We start from the raw sequence: 17,500 nt of genomic DNA on the forward strand, positions 1-17,500 counted from the left end.
ATTGGACCTTTTAAAAATACAGACGTTATAACTGTTTTTTTTTGGACGGAAGAAACTAATGAAACTCATATTACTTGATTAGTTAAAACACCAAACGAAATTTTAATATTATTGTATTATTTTAAATGACAACAATGCGATAGAAAGGAGTGGCGACAAGAGATGGACAAAAGAAAACAAAAAATCAGACTTGCAACTTGCTAGGTTCGACACACACACACACACACACACACACACACACACATCTTTAGTAGTCACATACATTTCAAACAATAACCCATTAGAGAAGAGGGGTCATGCCTTCATCATAGATCATTGTCATTGCGATCATTATGGTGTAGTAAATTTTGAAATTTACCCCGTATAATGGAATCGTCCAAGGCGTGCGCCTCCTGTTCCCCCCATCTCACACACGAAAGGGCGGTTTGCGGAGTGGAGGGAGGTGGTCGTCTGCCTCTATGGTCGTCTGTGTCGTTTAGTGTATGGCAAAGGGGGGTGGGTGCGATTAATTAAGTGGGATGGGTGGTGATTGGTGGAAGATAGGCAAAGGACCGAGGCAACGAATCGCTGGGGAAGTAGTATGGCGCGAGACCGTTGAAAGGTGATAAGAAGTGAGGACCGCCGGCGGTCTTCCTCTTTGGGACTGGACCACGGTTCACAGCTAAAAGACCTTGGGACCGGTCCTCGGTCCGGTCCTCAGCGCGGCACTAGTTTCTAGTTCATTTCCCATTTGTTATTTATTTCTTCCAACTCCAAGCAGCAACATTTTCATTAACTGAAATGACGTGCGTGCACTATGATACGGGTTTTTGTAAATTTCGAAACTTTAATTTGAAAGAGAATTGATTTCGCATGCCACTGAACCGGTGTACGAATTGTCAGTGTATTTCATTCCGGCCTCTCTCAAACGTTACTCAACTTTCCGTTCACCTTCTTGTCTTTTATAACTTGTAATGCATTGTCCTAAAACGGCAATAAATTTGAATGAACCCGAAGTGTACATCATATATTATGCAGGTCTGACATCCGAACGCAGTTTTTGAACCTAGATTGGCATTGTTTTAATGGACAATATTTTGCGTCATTTTTTGAGATTTCCATTACAACGATAGCCCATAAGGAATTGAGTTATCAGATCTGCACATAAGTGTACGTTGGAAAAACCGAATCAAAAGGATTGAATTTAGATATATATCTAGAGTTTAAATGATACTTTGATAATTATTTTTCAATGCAAGAAACGGTATTTATTGTGCGGCTATGTGGTCTTGTGGTATGACACTCGCTTTCGGATCGGAAAATCCTGGGTTCGAGCCTCGCTCGGCGCATAGTTGAGTCCTTGAAAAAGTCTTTTGAATCACATTCTGTCATCGTACTCAGGAGTGAAATGATTTCCTGGCCGTTAACAGCGTTGTCTCTGTCCGAAAAAAAAAATGGTAATATAGTCTAACAGGCCTTCTGTCTCTTTCTACATGTTAAGTGTTGCTGTTGGTCAGGGACCCTTTGCAAAGAGCTTTGAGCTTTATTTAGTGGATATCGCGCTAATACATCTTAATATTTTAATACAACTTTGAGACGGTGGAGCACATATGACAATCAAGGTTACTCACCCCTTGGATCTTCTATTCTAAAGGTTTTTCCGAGATGTTCTGTGTTTTTTTTTGGGGGGGGGGTTTGGGGTTTGTTTTTTTTTTTGTTTTTTTTTTTTTTGCATAATATGAACAGGGCCAAATCCTTATTTATTACGTATTCTTGGCTTTTCACATCACCATAACAAGTCAGCCACTCTTCACCTCAATCGCCTCGTCAATTTTTTTTCCGCTGTAAAATGCTGCCAAATTAAACTCTTTGAAAGCTGGTCATATATCATTATTTTGACACAGAAAAATAGCTTTTCGTGTTAGATATGTTATTGGTGATAATAGGAGGGTCTATTAATTATTCGTGCTCATTTCGTTGTCCAATTTCGCCAGTTTCATGGTAATTTTTAACAAAGATTAGGATATACTCTGTTGGCAAAATTATATTATGACAGAAACGTTTGGTATTTCTTTGCCTAATTTTACATGACCTGAATCTGGCATATAATTCTTGACAGATAAGATGTTTAACCAGTAAAATACCGTACTCTGGAAGACGCGTATCAAAAATATTGGCCAGAAAACTCGTCCATCAAGTAGCGATCGTTTTAAATGACTAACCCTTATATTGGCAAAAACTCCCATGGCACATATCCGTCGCGCATTTCGTAATCCAAAAGTAAGATATATAATCTAAAAATTCATCAAAATGGAAATGAATGTTGCGAGAATAATTACCTTTTTTTTAAAAACAAAGGATAATATCATAATTTTGCCCCACTATTTAGAGAGGTTTACCTCTAAGAGACGATGACAGGTTCCTGGTGTGTCAAATAAATGAAAGAAATATTACGTCATATTTTAAAAATAGTAGATAATAATATTTAGCATTGGAAAAAAAAAGTATTTTGTGTGTCTGAAATGAAACTGGCCTAAGATGATCGGAAGAGATCCTCCTGTGGTTGCTTCACCCTTCGGTTGTATCTCTTTGCTTTGGGGGAAAATCCCGATTTCGCAATGGGGTAATAACAAGAATATTTCCAGCGTTCCTATTATCCTTTGTAAAAAAATAAAACATAGCAGTTCAAGAATATTTTTCCTCATGTATCAAGTTTTACTAAAAATAGATTTTGACGCGTAATGATATCCTGGCAACAATGATGGTACTTAAAGTTCCATCGTTAAATTCGAGACCCAAAATAATAATAATAATAATAATAATAATACACATTTATATAGCGCTCATTCTCGTGTAAAACACAAGCTCTGGGCACTTTACAATATAAATATCAATTTTAAGAGAAAAAATAAAAAAAATAAAATAATAACAACAATAACAATTCATAGCCAAATCAAGGATTCATATAGAGTCAAGAAAAACAAATACAGTAAAAATGTGTCTTGAGATTCTTTTTAAAAGTAGGTAAAGACTTGCACTCCCTCAGACCACGTGGTAGTTCATTCCAAATCTTGGGGCCGAAACAAGCAAACGATCTATCACCAAATTTTGTTCTTGATCTTTTTTCCGAAATTTTCGTTTGGTCATTACATGATCTTAAAGTGTAATTTTCAAATTTACACATGACCACGTGATCTGTGAGATATGCCGGTGCTATACAGGCCAAACACTTATAAACAAGACACGCTGCTTTGTAATATGTGCGCTTTTCAATGGGCAACCAGTGGAGAGAGGCCAACAAAGGGGTTGCATGATCAAATTTTTTTTTGCCAAAAACTAATCTTGCTGCACTGTTTTGCAGTAGTTGCAATTGTTTAATAGAAGCCTGAGGCAAGTTGACAAGCAGCGAGTTACAATAGTCTAGTTTCGAAAAAATGAGGGAAACAACCAATGTTTTACATGTTCCAATTGCAATATACTGACGGATCGAACTGATTTTCTTCAATTGAAAGTATAAAGATTTACAGAGAGCAGAAATGTGAGCTGACATTTTCATTTCTGAATCAAAATAGACACCCAAATTTTTCACAGTCTTTGAAACTTTGATCTTTTCACCCCCAATCAACACCTCAAGACCATCATTCACCTTCAACTGCCCTCTATTTCCCACAATCATCACTTCTGTTTTTGACTCATTCATTTTCAACTTGTTTGCATCCATCCACTCTTTCACATCCGTCACACATTCTTCCACACGTTTCACAATATTTTCGAGATTTTTAGTTTTATCAGTAGCATAAAGTTGCGTATCATCTGCATAGAGATGATAGCGCAGCCCATGACCAGTGATGACATTAGATAATGGAGAAGTATACAAAACAAAAAGAATTGGACCCAAAACAGAGCCTTGAGGAACACCAAAAGACAATGTATGTTGACGAGAAAGTTTATCTAAAATCATAACCTGTTGCTTTCTGCCATCTAAATAAGATTCAAACCACTGCAAGACAGTCCCAGACAAGCCAAAGGTTATATTAAGTCGTTTAATGAGAATACCGTGATCAATAGTATCAAACGCCGCCGAAAGGTCTAACAATGTCAGAAGAGAAACAGAACCTTTATCTAAAACATCAAGCAAATCACTCGCAACACAGCACAGAGCAGTTTCTGTGCTGTGGTAAGAACGATAAGCTGACTGAAATTTTTCCCATAGATTGTTTTCATGGAGATGTTGTGAAAGACGTCTGAGTACAACTTTTTCAAGGATTTTAGAAAGAAATGGCAGATTTGAGACGGGACGGTAGTTACTAAGGTCATTTACATCGAGATTTTGCTTTTTTATGAGAGGCTTTACAATTGCATGTTTATAGATATCTGGGACTTGTCCTGAGATAAGTGACTGATTTATAATATAAGTTATGCAAGGTAACAATTCAGGAAGACATAATTTCAAAATATTAGTTGGTAAAGGATCTAAATCACATGACTTCGAGGAAGATGAAAAAATTATTTTAGAAATTTCTTCTTCAGTTGTTTCTTTAAAACAAGAGAATCCCTGTGAACCCGAAAAAGGGTGGAAATTTATATCTTCATTTTGCACGAGGTCCAAATTGTTCCGAATTTTCGATATTTTTCCCGAAAAGAAATCTGAAAATGCATCCGGCTGCTTTTCTACCGGGATATTAGTGGGTAGACACATGCCCTTTTCTTCCCCTAAAAGTTCCTTTGAAACAGAGAAAAATTCCTTAGTGTCCCTCACTGATGACAGTTTTGTGTTATAATAGTTTCTTTTTGCTCTTTTGCAGGTGGTTTTATACTTATGCTTTTTTGCTATATATATCAGCCGGTCAATCTCAAGGCCCGATTTTCTCCACGATGCCTCTGCATTCCTTTTTTTCCCTTTTGGCAGTTTTTTCACTCTGGTTAAACCACGGAGACGGTTTCCTGGAATTTATTATTCTAGTTGTCTTTGGCGCATGCCTGTCGATGACGTTGCGCAGTACCTCTTCTGTTTTCTGTGCTGATGGTATATCCATTCTTCCTAGTTCCTCTGACAGATTGTTTTTGAAGGAACTAATGTCTATTTAGGTGTTTTAAGAAAAGAATACATTTTGATAAGAAGTAGTCTAGTATAGATGAGGTCATTATTGAAGGGATATAATAAAAGCATTCTTGAACCTTTGAACTCGTTCCCAATACGTCCTCCAAGGTCGTGCGGATCCATTGGGAACTTGTTCGAAATTACTGTCGCCAGAATTCAAGAAACGTATATTATTATTACGATTGGTTCTAAATCTTGGTAAACATAGTTGTGCTGTCACCTACAGGAAAACAAAAACAAAACAAAACAAAACAAAAAACGAAGGATTCAATCAAAGAAAGTCAAATTGTCTAATCGGTGCTTTTAAACATTTGAAATTAAGTTAGACCTGGTTATTTATTTTAAACAAAAAAAAAAATATTAAATACAACTATCTAAGCCTAAGCGCACATGTTTTCAGGTCTGATAACAGAACACAATAAAGATCTTGATTTTTGTTTGACTGTTTTGTGTTGCTTTGAGAGTATTTTCATTAGAATTATGTGACCATGACAATTTGAGTTATCAGACTGGTATATAAGTTTACACCAAAACAAGCCATTGTTTGGGGGTCCCAAATGCTCAGTTGGTAGAGCACTCGCTCCACATATAAACAAAGGGACCGAGTCGATCCTGGGTGCAATCGAGATTTTCTCCTGACCCTCCGCACCCCGCCCCCCCCCCCCCCCCCCCCCCCCCCCCTTTTTTTTTTTTGTCCACCCAGTAGTGATTGTCCGTTTCACACTATTGAGAGTATGCGGTTAGACTAAGGGAGTTAATTTTTGACATTTTACACGGTTTAGTCCCTTGATTGAAGCATATAATTCTTCAAAATGGCGACCAATCCTTTTAGCATAATGGACACTAGATCGAAAAAATGCTACAAAGAAAAAATTGAATGCGACATAAAATCGGAAAACTGGACAAAGACTTATTAAGACTTATCCTCCAATCACGTACCATCATATATCTATCTATTTATCTATCTATCTATCTATCTATCTATCTATCTATCTATCTATCTATCTATCTATCTATCTATCTATCTATCTATCTATCTATCTATCTATATATATATATATTATATATATATATATATATATTAATATATATATATATCATTATTATTATTATTATTATTATTATTATTATTATTATTATTATTATTATTATTATTATTATTATTATATATTATTATTATTATTATTATTATTATTATTATTATTATTATTATTATTATTATTATTATTATTATTATTATTAATATTATTATTATTATGATGATGATAATGATGATGTATGATGATGATGATGATGATGATGATGATGATGATGATGATGATGATGATGATGATGATGATGATGATGATGATGATGATGATGATTTTTCTTCTTCTTCTTCTTATTATTATTATTATTATTATTATTATTATTATTATTATTATTATTATTATTATTATTATTATTATTATTATTATTATTATTATTGTTACTATTATTATTATTATCATAATAATAATAATAATAATAATAATAATAATAATAATAATAATAATAATAATAATAATAATAAATTTTACCATTCTTCTTCTTCTTCTTCTTCTTCTTCTTCTTCTTCTTCTTATTATTATTATTATTATTATTATTATTATTATTATTATTATTATTATTATTATTATTATTATTATTATTATGATGATGATGATGATGATGATGATGATGGTGATTATTTATTATTATTATTATTATTATTATTATTATTATTATTATTATTATTATTATTATTATATTATTATTATTATATTGTTATTATTATTATTGTTACTATTATTATTATCATAATAATAATAACTATTATTATTATTTTTACCATTATTATTATTATTATTATTATTATTATTATTATTATTATTATTATTATTTACGTGACCCTCCGCCCCGAATGGGGAGAGAGAGAGAGAGAGAGAGAGAGAGAGAGAGAGAGAGAGAGAGAGAGAGAGACTGCTTGTATGTGCACTGTAGAGGGCGGGAGCTAAATAGAATAAAGATATAAATATGCGTGTGTGAGTGTGTGTTTATGTGTGTGTTTGTATGTGTGAAAGAAACACGAGGGAGACAAAGAGAGAGAGAGCGAGACTGGTAGATAAAGAAAGGGGGAAAAGGAGGGAGGGGGTGGAGCAAAGAATAGGTAGTGATAGTATAAGAAAGCCCTTCGTTTCAAAAGAAGTCAAAGTCAATCAATGGGAAACATATTGACCAATGAGATTGCAATTTAAAAAATGGGAATGGTCAAATGATTTGTTGCATTGTTTCCATTTTGAGTCAGATGACAGCTTGAAGAGGAGGGGGTGGGGCCTAATTTGCAATGACTTACATGAAATCGTATAATTGAATCTTCTTGTTTGAGCTGCAACCTCGAGTTATTTATGACATGCCACTCGTTATCACAACCCCTTGTGGTCAATTGTTAGCTATTAAACTCTCCTCCCCTTTTTCTTTGGGTTCATTCACATTGTTCATTGTCTCAAAAGACCCCTACCTCCCTCCCATTCCCAATGAATACACGATAAAGCGAACCCCCCTCTCTCTCTCTCTCTCTCTCTCTCTCTCTCTCTCTCTCTCTCTCTCTCTCTCTCTCTCTCTCTCTCTTATTTATTTATTTTAAAAGATATATCTCTCTCCATCCATCTCTCTCGCTCTCTGCTTGTTACTGACTCTCTCTCTCTCTCTCTCTCTCTCTCTCTCTCTCTCTCTCTCTCTCTCTCTCTCTCTCTCTCTCTCTCCTGTAAACAACAACGCGATAGAAAGTGACAGTGCTCTTAGTGCAAGGGAAGTAACCGTGGATGGTAAATGCGTGACGTCATCGGCATAGCAACCGGGATAAACGCCAGCTCCATTGGCCAAAATGGCTCTGAAGAACTACTTTAGGCCAGTGTTAATTTTTACCACAGTGTAACAAAGGTTTGTGTCTATCTAGTTAAATCAGATTTATGGCTGTAAACTCTTTCGCCATATATTTATATATATATATATATATATATATATATATATATATATATATATATATATATATATATATATATACAAATAGTATGTTTGTTATGAGACCGGTTTCACGAAAGGATAGATTAGAATGAACAAAGAGAGGGGGGAACGAGAGAGAATGTGTGAAACAGAGAGAGAGAGAGAGAGAGAGAGAGAGAGAGAGAGAGAGAGAGAGAGAGAGAGAGAGAGAGAGAGCGAAGAAAATAAATTTATTTTGATTTATTCTGTTTGTTTTGCCGTCCCCTTCCGAAATAACTCTAAATATTTTATCATTTCCCTTTGAAAAGTTGTAGTATATTTTTTCTAGACTTCAACTGCTCCAGGTCCCAAGATAAGTAAAAATGTGCATATTTGTACGCATTATATCTTTATATATTTTTTACGCATTATAAATCACCCCTTCCGATATAATTTGCTTTGACAACACATCCCAATCCTTTTTGACACCTCCGGGGAACGGAGATCCTCAGAGATGTGAATGATTGTAGTAGACAAGTAAACTTATGGCAAATCGAAATTAATTCCTTGGCTTCCACCCCATTTTCGGTTTACCATCTTTCCTCTTCGGGCAGTTAATTTACATCCTTGTGGAACTCGACACCCAGAACCCCTCCCTCACCGTCATTACCCCCTCCTCCCCCCCCCCCTTCCACTGCCACACACACACATACACACACAAACACACACACACACACACACACACACACACACATATTGAGCCCACTTTAACTTCTTGCTAGATATTTCTGACTTCCTTTTTTGTTATTTGTTCATCTTACACCTCAAATTTAACATCAATTGGAGATTCCTTTTCTCGTTTATTTTCATGGGGCAAATATGAATTTGGGCGTTTTTGATTTTGATGGATAATGTCGATTGGGGCACGTTATCTCTCTTTGGGATATTCGCGTTGGATTGAAGTGATTTCTTACATTGTTGGCATTGATCAATGATGGTGGCGATAATGATAACTTTCATAAGGAGTGGGGAGGGGAGAGGGCGGGCGGGGAATTAAAAAGAGTACGACAATAAGGAAGATGATAATGGGGATGATGATGATGATTATGATGGTGGTGGTGGTGGTTGTGGTGGTTGTGGTGGTGCTGGTGGTGGTTACGGCGATGGATGTTCTTCAAGTAGAAGTGATGGTGTTGACTATTATTTTGAAAATGATGATGATGATGATGACGACGGCGGCGGCTTCGTCGTTTAAACATTATATTAATGGCTGTTATGATTTTAAAGTGGGAGAACAGGTGAAGAGACCAAGAGACAGAGAGATAGAGAGAAATAGAGAGAGAGAGAGAGAGGGAGAGAGAGAGAGAGAGAGAGAGAGAGAGAGCGAAGGTGGGCAAAATCAAAGATTTTAATGGTGATATATTCTGCTTATGATAGTAATGATTATCGTAGTATTTGGAACCCGGGCGTGCCGTTACTTAGAGACCACAGTGATATTATTTGATGATTGATAACTCTGGGTGTGTGTGCGGGGGGGGGGGGGGGGGGGTGGAAAAGGGAGAGAAGTAGGACACCATGGATCGAGAATGAAAAATGAATAAACTGGGACGATCGGAGGGGAAATGAATACGTGAGAGAAAAGAGAGTAATCAAGAGAGAGAGAGAGAAATATTCGAGGGAAAAAAAAGAAGAAAAGAAGAAAAAAAGAGGGGGGGGGGGGAATAAGAGTGACGAAATAGAAAGTTGTGAAAATAGAAAGAAGGAAATATAAACAAGCTAAAATGATGCAGAGAAAGAGAGAGAGAGAGAGAGAGAGAGAGAGAGAGAGAGAGAGAGAGAGAGAGAGAGAGAGAGAGAATCAATTTGTATTCATTGCATGAAGTCGCATGGGGACATTGATGTTGTCTTTTCAGAGTGGATGAGAATGGGGATGGGTGTCTGTATTTGTCTGTAGTTTTCATCCTTGGGTACAGAATGCAGAAGGCAATAATGATGGGTCTTATTGAACTTCGACAGACACAGTTCAGGGTCGAATAAAATGTCTAATTCATATGTGGCCAACCAAAAGTGACTATCTGATATCATTTCGGATTTTAACTAGTTCGGTATGAAGCCCCAATCATCAGGATTAGAAATTATTTTAAGTTGGGGGTTTTGGGGGTAATTTTTGCTATATTTTTTTCTTTAATTTATCGTTTTCTTCTTTTTTTTTTAAATTTCTGGGTTGCTGTTTTTTGTTTTGTTATTTTCCTTTGCAGGTTCTTTCTTTTCTTTTTTTTTTTTTTTTTGGGGGGGGGGTGTAAATTTAAGAGAAAAATTCAATTTCCTTAATAACAGCATATATATATATTTATATATATATATATATATATATATATATTATATATATATATATATATATATATTTATAACTGTCAGGTACTTATTTCACACCTGAGTATCCACGAAGAAATGGAATCATTTGGTAAATAAATAAAAAGCTATAGATTACGACCAGGCTGACTTTCAAATATTAAATGCAAGTTTGTTTATTTCATGTCACATACTTTCTCAAGTATTCCAAAGAAACGGATAAAATACAAATAAAAATATATCAATATGTAGACGATTTGCTAATAATAAACTAATCTGGACACATCTACGATTTGAGACGGGGAAGCCCAGAAGTTAACGCACGTGAAGTGAATTTTTTTCCGGAAGTATAACGGACCAACATACAAAACTCTGTGTAACCTTAAACGTTTATAGTCTTGGCTAATGCAGTTTAATGAGAATTACTCATAAACGCGGATGGCAAAAAGCAATAATAACAAAGACCTGAGTGACGTCAACTTCGATCTATCTATACCACTGAAAAAGGTTGGCTTGACTAGTATCATTAAATCCAGCAAAAGTAACGGCGAGATAGAATAAGGATTAGTCACCCTACCACATTTTGTCGTTGACAGAGCAATCAGCAATGTCTTTGTCAGTCATGAGACTCTCCGATCTTGTCTATAACGCAAGAGTTCTTCTTCTTTAAGGCGGATGCTTGTTGGACGTAGCCTCCCGAACATTTCGACGGAACTCCTTTCTGGTTTTCATCTGCGCATGCAACCTGCTTCTGTGGTTGTTTTCCTCAACTAGTCCGCTATGTCTGGAGAACACTTCCTTCTTGGTTTCCCTTTGCCCTGCTTGCCATCACAGACACCCTCCGCCTTGCAAAACGTTTCTATTGTGGCGTGTCTTTTGTCGCAGCAGTTATTGAACAAAACCCATTAGATTTGTTTTGTTTTTAAAATGCTTTTCCAACTTAAAGAAGAAATTTTTCAATTATAGGCAAGAATCTCAATCAATTGTGACACTTATGTATTCATGGTTTTATTTTTATTCCATCCCCAGATATCCTGGCAAAAGTTGGGCACTGAACATTTTCTGAGTATTGGCACAGATATATGGGTCCAGGACGCTAACTTGAGGATCAAACATTACACATGGCCAGCGGAGGTCAGCAATTGGAACCTTGAGTTCCGGTCAGCGCGCATGGACGACAGCGGTGTCTACGAATGTCAAGTCATCTCCACGGAGAAACTGACGTGGACTGTTGAACTCTCTGTGATTGGTAGGTCATTGTTTGTTATATTATTATATGGGAAGAGGGTTACGGGGAAGATTAACTTGTTTTGTTAATTGTTTGTGTTATTTTAGGGAGGGGTTTAGGTTTTTGTTGTCTATATTGTTTTTGTTTTTGTTTCTGTTTTTGTCTTTAGCTTTTATTGTTGTTTGTTTGCTTGTTTGTTTTCCGAGGGGAGGAGGGGAGGAGACGTTGGGTCGCTATTGTTAAGTGCAAATGCGTCAGCCTGGACCAGAGTCTGTTGACAGCCAGCCATCTTGCTCTCAGGTGGGAACCGATAAATAACTAATATTCAAAAAAGTTGGGTTAAATGTTAGGTAGAGAATTGAAAATTATGTTTATATCCCACAGGCCATTTTTGAAGGCTCTCTCTAGCTTTACCATTTAAATTAGTACTTCTTCTTCTTTCAGCTTATCCCGCATTTTGCAGGGTTGCCATAATGAATACCACATTTCCATGCATCTTGGTTCAGCGCATCATCTTCCTCCAGGCCTAGTTCTTTCATATCATCCTTTACCTTATCCCACCATCTAGTCTTTGGGCGTCCCTTTATGGGGTGCAACCCAGCACCTTGTGAGGCCGGTCACAAGCCCAGATAAATGGGGAATGTTTGCTCAGAAAGGGCATCCTGGCAGTAAAACTCAAGCTACAACTAATGAATGAATGAAAACCATTTAAATTAGTACATGGCTGTTAAATGAAGTGCGAATTCCATGCCTATATGTAATGAAAGTAGTTTTCAAAACATGTCGATTTCGAAGAAAAATGTTACGAGGTAATGTGACGCGGTTTCCTCTAAACTGGGAGAGAAGTTTTCCTGACACAGTACTAGTAAGACTAGACGTTGGATTAACGCCAGTAGAATACTGACCATATCCCCTATAACAACGGCTATCCTGCATCAGTGGGACGTGGCGTCGTCGCCCATTTTCACTGGTGCAGGGAATAGTCAGGAAGATACGGGTCACCCGGTTTAATAGTGCGTCGCAACCTTCGGAGGTTTCAGAACATTTCATTAGTGCAGAAAAGAACGCGCGGATAAGGCAGATCGTTATTATAATATTATTGTAGTATAATCATTGGAAGCTTCCGCTCAAAATAGTAAATAGAGGAGGATTTTTTTTAACCCATAATTGTACTTTTTTAATCCGTGTGGCGTCCTTTTTATGCAAATTGAATTGTTTACATACTATCTAATTATTACTGTTTTATTTGGGTTTTCGATTTTGTTTTTGTTTTTCTTTCTGGGATGCTTTTTCGTTTGAGTTTATTCCTGTTTTCTTATTTGTTGTATTTTTTAATTTTTTTATATTTTATTTGGGGGGGGGGGGGGGGCGGGGGGTTGTTTGTTTGATTTCGTTCATTTTTTTTTTGGTTGTTGTTTATACATTTGGAGTTTTTTCTTTGCTTGTTTTTAGTTTCTTTTATTTATTTATTTCTTTTTTTAAAATTTTTTTTTGGGGGGGGGGGGGGGGGGGGGTTGGGGTTTTTCTCGTCTGTTTTTGTTTTGCTTTTTTGTATATGTTTTTTTATTGTCTTTTACTGCTGTTTAGCTTTTTGTGTGTGCGTTTATTTGTGTGTCGGTTATCTTTCTTCTTTTGTTTGTTTTTATTTTGTTTTGTTTTGGGTTTTTTGTTGTTGTTGGTTTTGGTTTTGTTTTTGTTGGTTTTTTGGGATTTTTATTTTTTGGCTTAATTTAAGAATTGGTGTGGGATTGATGTGGCGGGAGTACAATAACCAACATTGAAAAGCTATTGTCAATTATCTGATAGTCTATCAAATATATAGACAAGCAGACAATAGATTTTGACATTTCTCTCTTTACGAAATATGTCTCCAAGCCAAGTCTAGACGTTACTTAAAATGGGCCTTTTAATGAGTATTACCTAGTCTATATTGATCTCCTCTGCTTTACCCATTGCGTTACACACAACCCCCCCCCCCCCCCCCACACACACACACACACGCACATCAACAATATATATATATATTATATATATATATATATATATATATAAAAAATAATATAAATATATATACATATATATATTTTTATATATATTTATATATATATATATATATATATATATATATATATATATATATAGTCTTAGAGTGCAATCTGGAGACAGTACTGATTCAACATACTATATGTATGTACAACCCTGCGTGTGTGGGTGTTAATCTAAATATTTCTATTACAATTCTATAGGATAATAAATATAGAATTAATGAGATCGGAGATTCGCTTCAGAACCTATCAAATCTGACAACTTTTGCGTAGGCTTTCAAAATACTTAAAATTTATAATGACATTATTATTGCGTCGTCTATGTTTATTCTCTTATCACGGAAGCCTCAATAAATCTATATAGCGCCTTGAGCTTTGGAGTTGGAATACAACAACCATCTGATATTAACCATCCTTTAACTATATTATTACAGTCGAATCCAATGTTAGTGTATCGATTATTGTAAATTTCCTTAATGATATATTTTAAGAACATAATTTGATCAGTTATGGCTAATCTCGGTCAGGAGAATGACTAGAGCTTTAATCTAACATTTAACATTATGTGTCTCTTGTGACAATAAAGATTATTGTTGTTGTTATTATTATTAATATTAATATTAATAGTAATAGTAGTAGTAGTAGTAGTAGTAGTAGTAGTAGTAGTAGTAGTAGTGGTAGTAGTAGTAGTAGTAGTAGTAGTAGTAGTAGTAGTAGTAGTAGTTAGTAGTAGTAGTTGTGTTGTGTATAGTAGTGTGTGTATTAGTAGTAGTAGTAGTAGTAGTGTAGTAGTAGTAGTAGTAGTAGTAGTAGTAGTAGTAGTAGTTGTTAGTAGTAGTAGTAGTAGTAGTAGTAGTAGTAGTAGTATTAGTAGTAGTAAGTAGTAGTAGTAGTAGTAGTAGTAGTAGTAGTAGTAGTAGTAGTAGTAGTAGTAGTAGTAGTAGTAGAAGTAGTAGTAGTACTAGTATTATTATTATTATTATTATTATTATTAGTAGTAGTAGTAGTAGTAGTAGTAGTAGTAGTAGTAGTAGTAGTAGTAGTAATCGTAGTAGTAGTAGTAGTAGTAGTAGTAGTAGTAGTAGTAGTAGTAGTAGTAGTAGTAGTAGTTAGTAGTAGTAGTCGTAGTAGTAGTAGTAGTAGTAGTAGTAGTAGTAGTAGTAGTAGTAGTAGTAGTAGTAGTAGTAGTAGTAGTTGCATTTTGAGTGTATTCAATGATATCAATAGCTTAGTCTTTCGATATATTTGTCTTTTATTCTCATTCGTCTCATAAGTTCTTGCATTGTGGATGGGTTTCTGCCTTTTATTATCGTTTTCATTTAAATTCTTTTTTTTTCTTGACTCTTCTCTAAACTTATTTGGCCCAATGCCTAAAATAACTTTGAATTGAAATTGAATTGTCTCCTTTTTCACGCAACTGCATTGTCGGGGCAAACACACACACACACACACACACACACACACACACACACACTGTACTATTATGCTTTCTTTTAATTTATTGTTTTATGTTTTTCGCTTGTGCTTTTCTATTCCATTTTTTCATTCTTCTTTCCTTTTTTTTCTATTTCTTTTTTACAATGAATTAAATTGATTAATTTCAACTTCTTCTAAATGGTGACAATAAATACCGTTGTCTTTAGTCAGTACAATTATTATTCCGAATCATGAGCCTTTTCAGTGTCATTGCATCAGAACCCTCTCAAAAGAAGACACCTACTTGTGTTCTTGTAGTATTACACTGGCCATATGGCCTGTGGGTCCTAGGTTTAAGTCCCACTCTAGCAGCACAAAGTTGAGTCCTTGGGAAATGCCCTTTTCTCATCCTCTTTTCACGGACTCGGGTGAATAATGAGTAGTAGTAGTAGTAGTAGTAGTAGTAGTAGTAGTAGTAGTAGTAGTAGTAGTAGTAGTAGTAGTAGTAGTAGTAGTAGTAGACATCCTTTCATTTCAAGAAACGATGTTTGCGCCCTGTATGTTTTTGGTCTCAAAAGTCTTGTTGAGAGCAGCGACGGATGAGACTCAGCAGCCCGATCCTTGCATGGCAGTCTCTACCGCAGTTGCCGCAACGTAGTTTGACTGTGGGTTAAGTGCTTGATTCTGCTGACCCTCTTTCCTCCTTGATCTCATCCTCTCCTCTAACTTCTTTTTTCTCCTCTCCTCATCTCTCTTGACTCCATCCCTCGCCGCATACCTCCAGCCACTGTGATCGTCAACAAGCGATTCACTGCGGTCCCCCTTTTTTGTAGAGGGTGATAATCTTGGCGTTGCTCATATCCTGGGACACCTTGCCTTTCCCACCAGCAGAGACACATGAGTTAATGTAGTGGTTCCAAGAGGGCTGGAAAATAAGTACCTATCCCATAACCGTGGTATTTCTGTTGAAAAAAAAATGGATATCGCCTTCAGAGTTTAGATCCTGTCCTAGACTTAAAGTGCTGCTATTGGCGTGGGCTCGCTTGTAAAACGCTTTGAGCATATTTAGTGGATTTTACGTTATATGAACACTCAAGTTAAACGCTTGGGATTGGTTCAAGTTTGTCAAGGTGCCAAGACGGTACAACTACGATATTTTGTGTCAAAAAATTGAGGTCAATGTGGTCTACCTTGGTTTTTACATTATAGAATATTTTGAAATAAGTATGCAATCATTTGCATTTACGTAAGCCAGATATAATCTTTCATTGCAATTTGTTGCAACGCAAGAATCATCTGTCATGGTAGTTATCATTATATGTAAGATATGCGGCTTGATATCTCTCGGAATATCGTATCGTTTTTCAGGGAAGTTTGGTACAACTCATCAGATATTTATCACAGTTTCTGTTCATTAGGTAAAATGTACAACTTGTTTAATCTCGGATAACACGTAATGTACAAAACGAATATAATAGCTTCACAAAAGAACAAAATGCATTACAAGGAACTTTTTGGGTTTAAACCCCTTCTTCAACCAACAACAAAAACAGTAAAATGGTTAATACATCACTTTCAGTTTACATTTTGATTAGTATTTGTGGACACGACGTGCCCAACACTCTTCTGCCGTCTATCTGGATTTAAAGTGATGTATTTTCGTTGTCTATTGTTTTTTTTTACAACAAATTATTTCTTGCCAGGACTCAAATGCCCGGTACTGTGGATAACTTGTGATATTTTAAAATAGCTCTTTACGTTCAAAGTCCCTTGGAGACGGAATAGTTTCCTATATAATTTGCAAGAAAGCGGAGATTAACAATTAAATAGTACTTTTCCCAAACTCCATATTTCCATTCTTTACATTTTAAGTTAATGAGGATTATTTTCCCTCAAACCTCTCTATTGATCTATTATCTCACTGATCAATAAATTTCAATGTGATTTCCGTTTAAGGATAATGATACTTAAAATTTATACTAAGTATTAAAATTCAAGTTTCATTCGGATTTTAAGGGAAAATCTAATACCAATCGGCATAACGAGATTTGGAAAACCTCATATCAATTGTTTCATACCCTCTATAATTTACCGCTTCTCTTTCGCAAATTCTTTTCCTTTGATCTCTTCCTCAGTCAAATTTAACTACACAATTCCATGTTCCAGTCACACGCTCGATCGATTGAGTCATTCGAACCCCAAACGAATGCGATAGCAAACCAAGAGAATTGTATTTAATTCATTGACTCATGGTTTCTGAAATTTATTGCGCCCCCCCCCCCCCCCCCCCCCTCTACCCTTTTTCACTTCAATTCGTAACCCCCATTGGAATTTTGTCAACCATTGTCGCTTTGCCGCATCTAATCGAAATCTTGCACTATAGTTTTATTATGGTTG

General features: G+C 35.7%; 1 protein-coding gene across 2 annotated transcripts in view; it reads left to right on the plus strand.

The window, feature by feature from the left end:
• LOC144964778 (uncharacterized) overlaps positions 1-17,500 on the plus strand; it is a 303,554-nt gene that overhangs the window by 262,690 nt on the left and 23,364 nt on the right. For both annotated transcript variants that reach the window (XM_078899389.1, XM_078899388.1), the window contains exon 4: positions 11,444-11,663. In XM_078899389.1, the coding sequence (XP_078755515.1) occupies positions 11,444-11,663 (220 nt within the window). The remainder of the gene's footprint in view (positions 1-11,443; positions 11,664-17,500) is intronic.

The sequence above is a fragment of the Berghia stephanieae genome, chromosome 2, assembly GCF_034508935.2.
Source record: "Berghia stephanieae isolate SIO BIC M18660-M18661 chromosome 2, UCSD_Bste_1.3, whole genome shotgun sequence".
Taxonomy (NCBI): domain Eukaryota; kingdom Metazoa; phylum Mollusca; class Gastropoda; order Nudibranchia; family Aeolidiidae; genus Berghia; species Berghia stephanieae.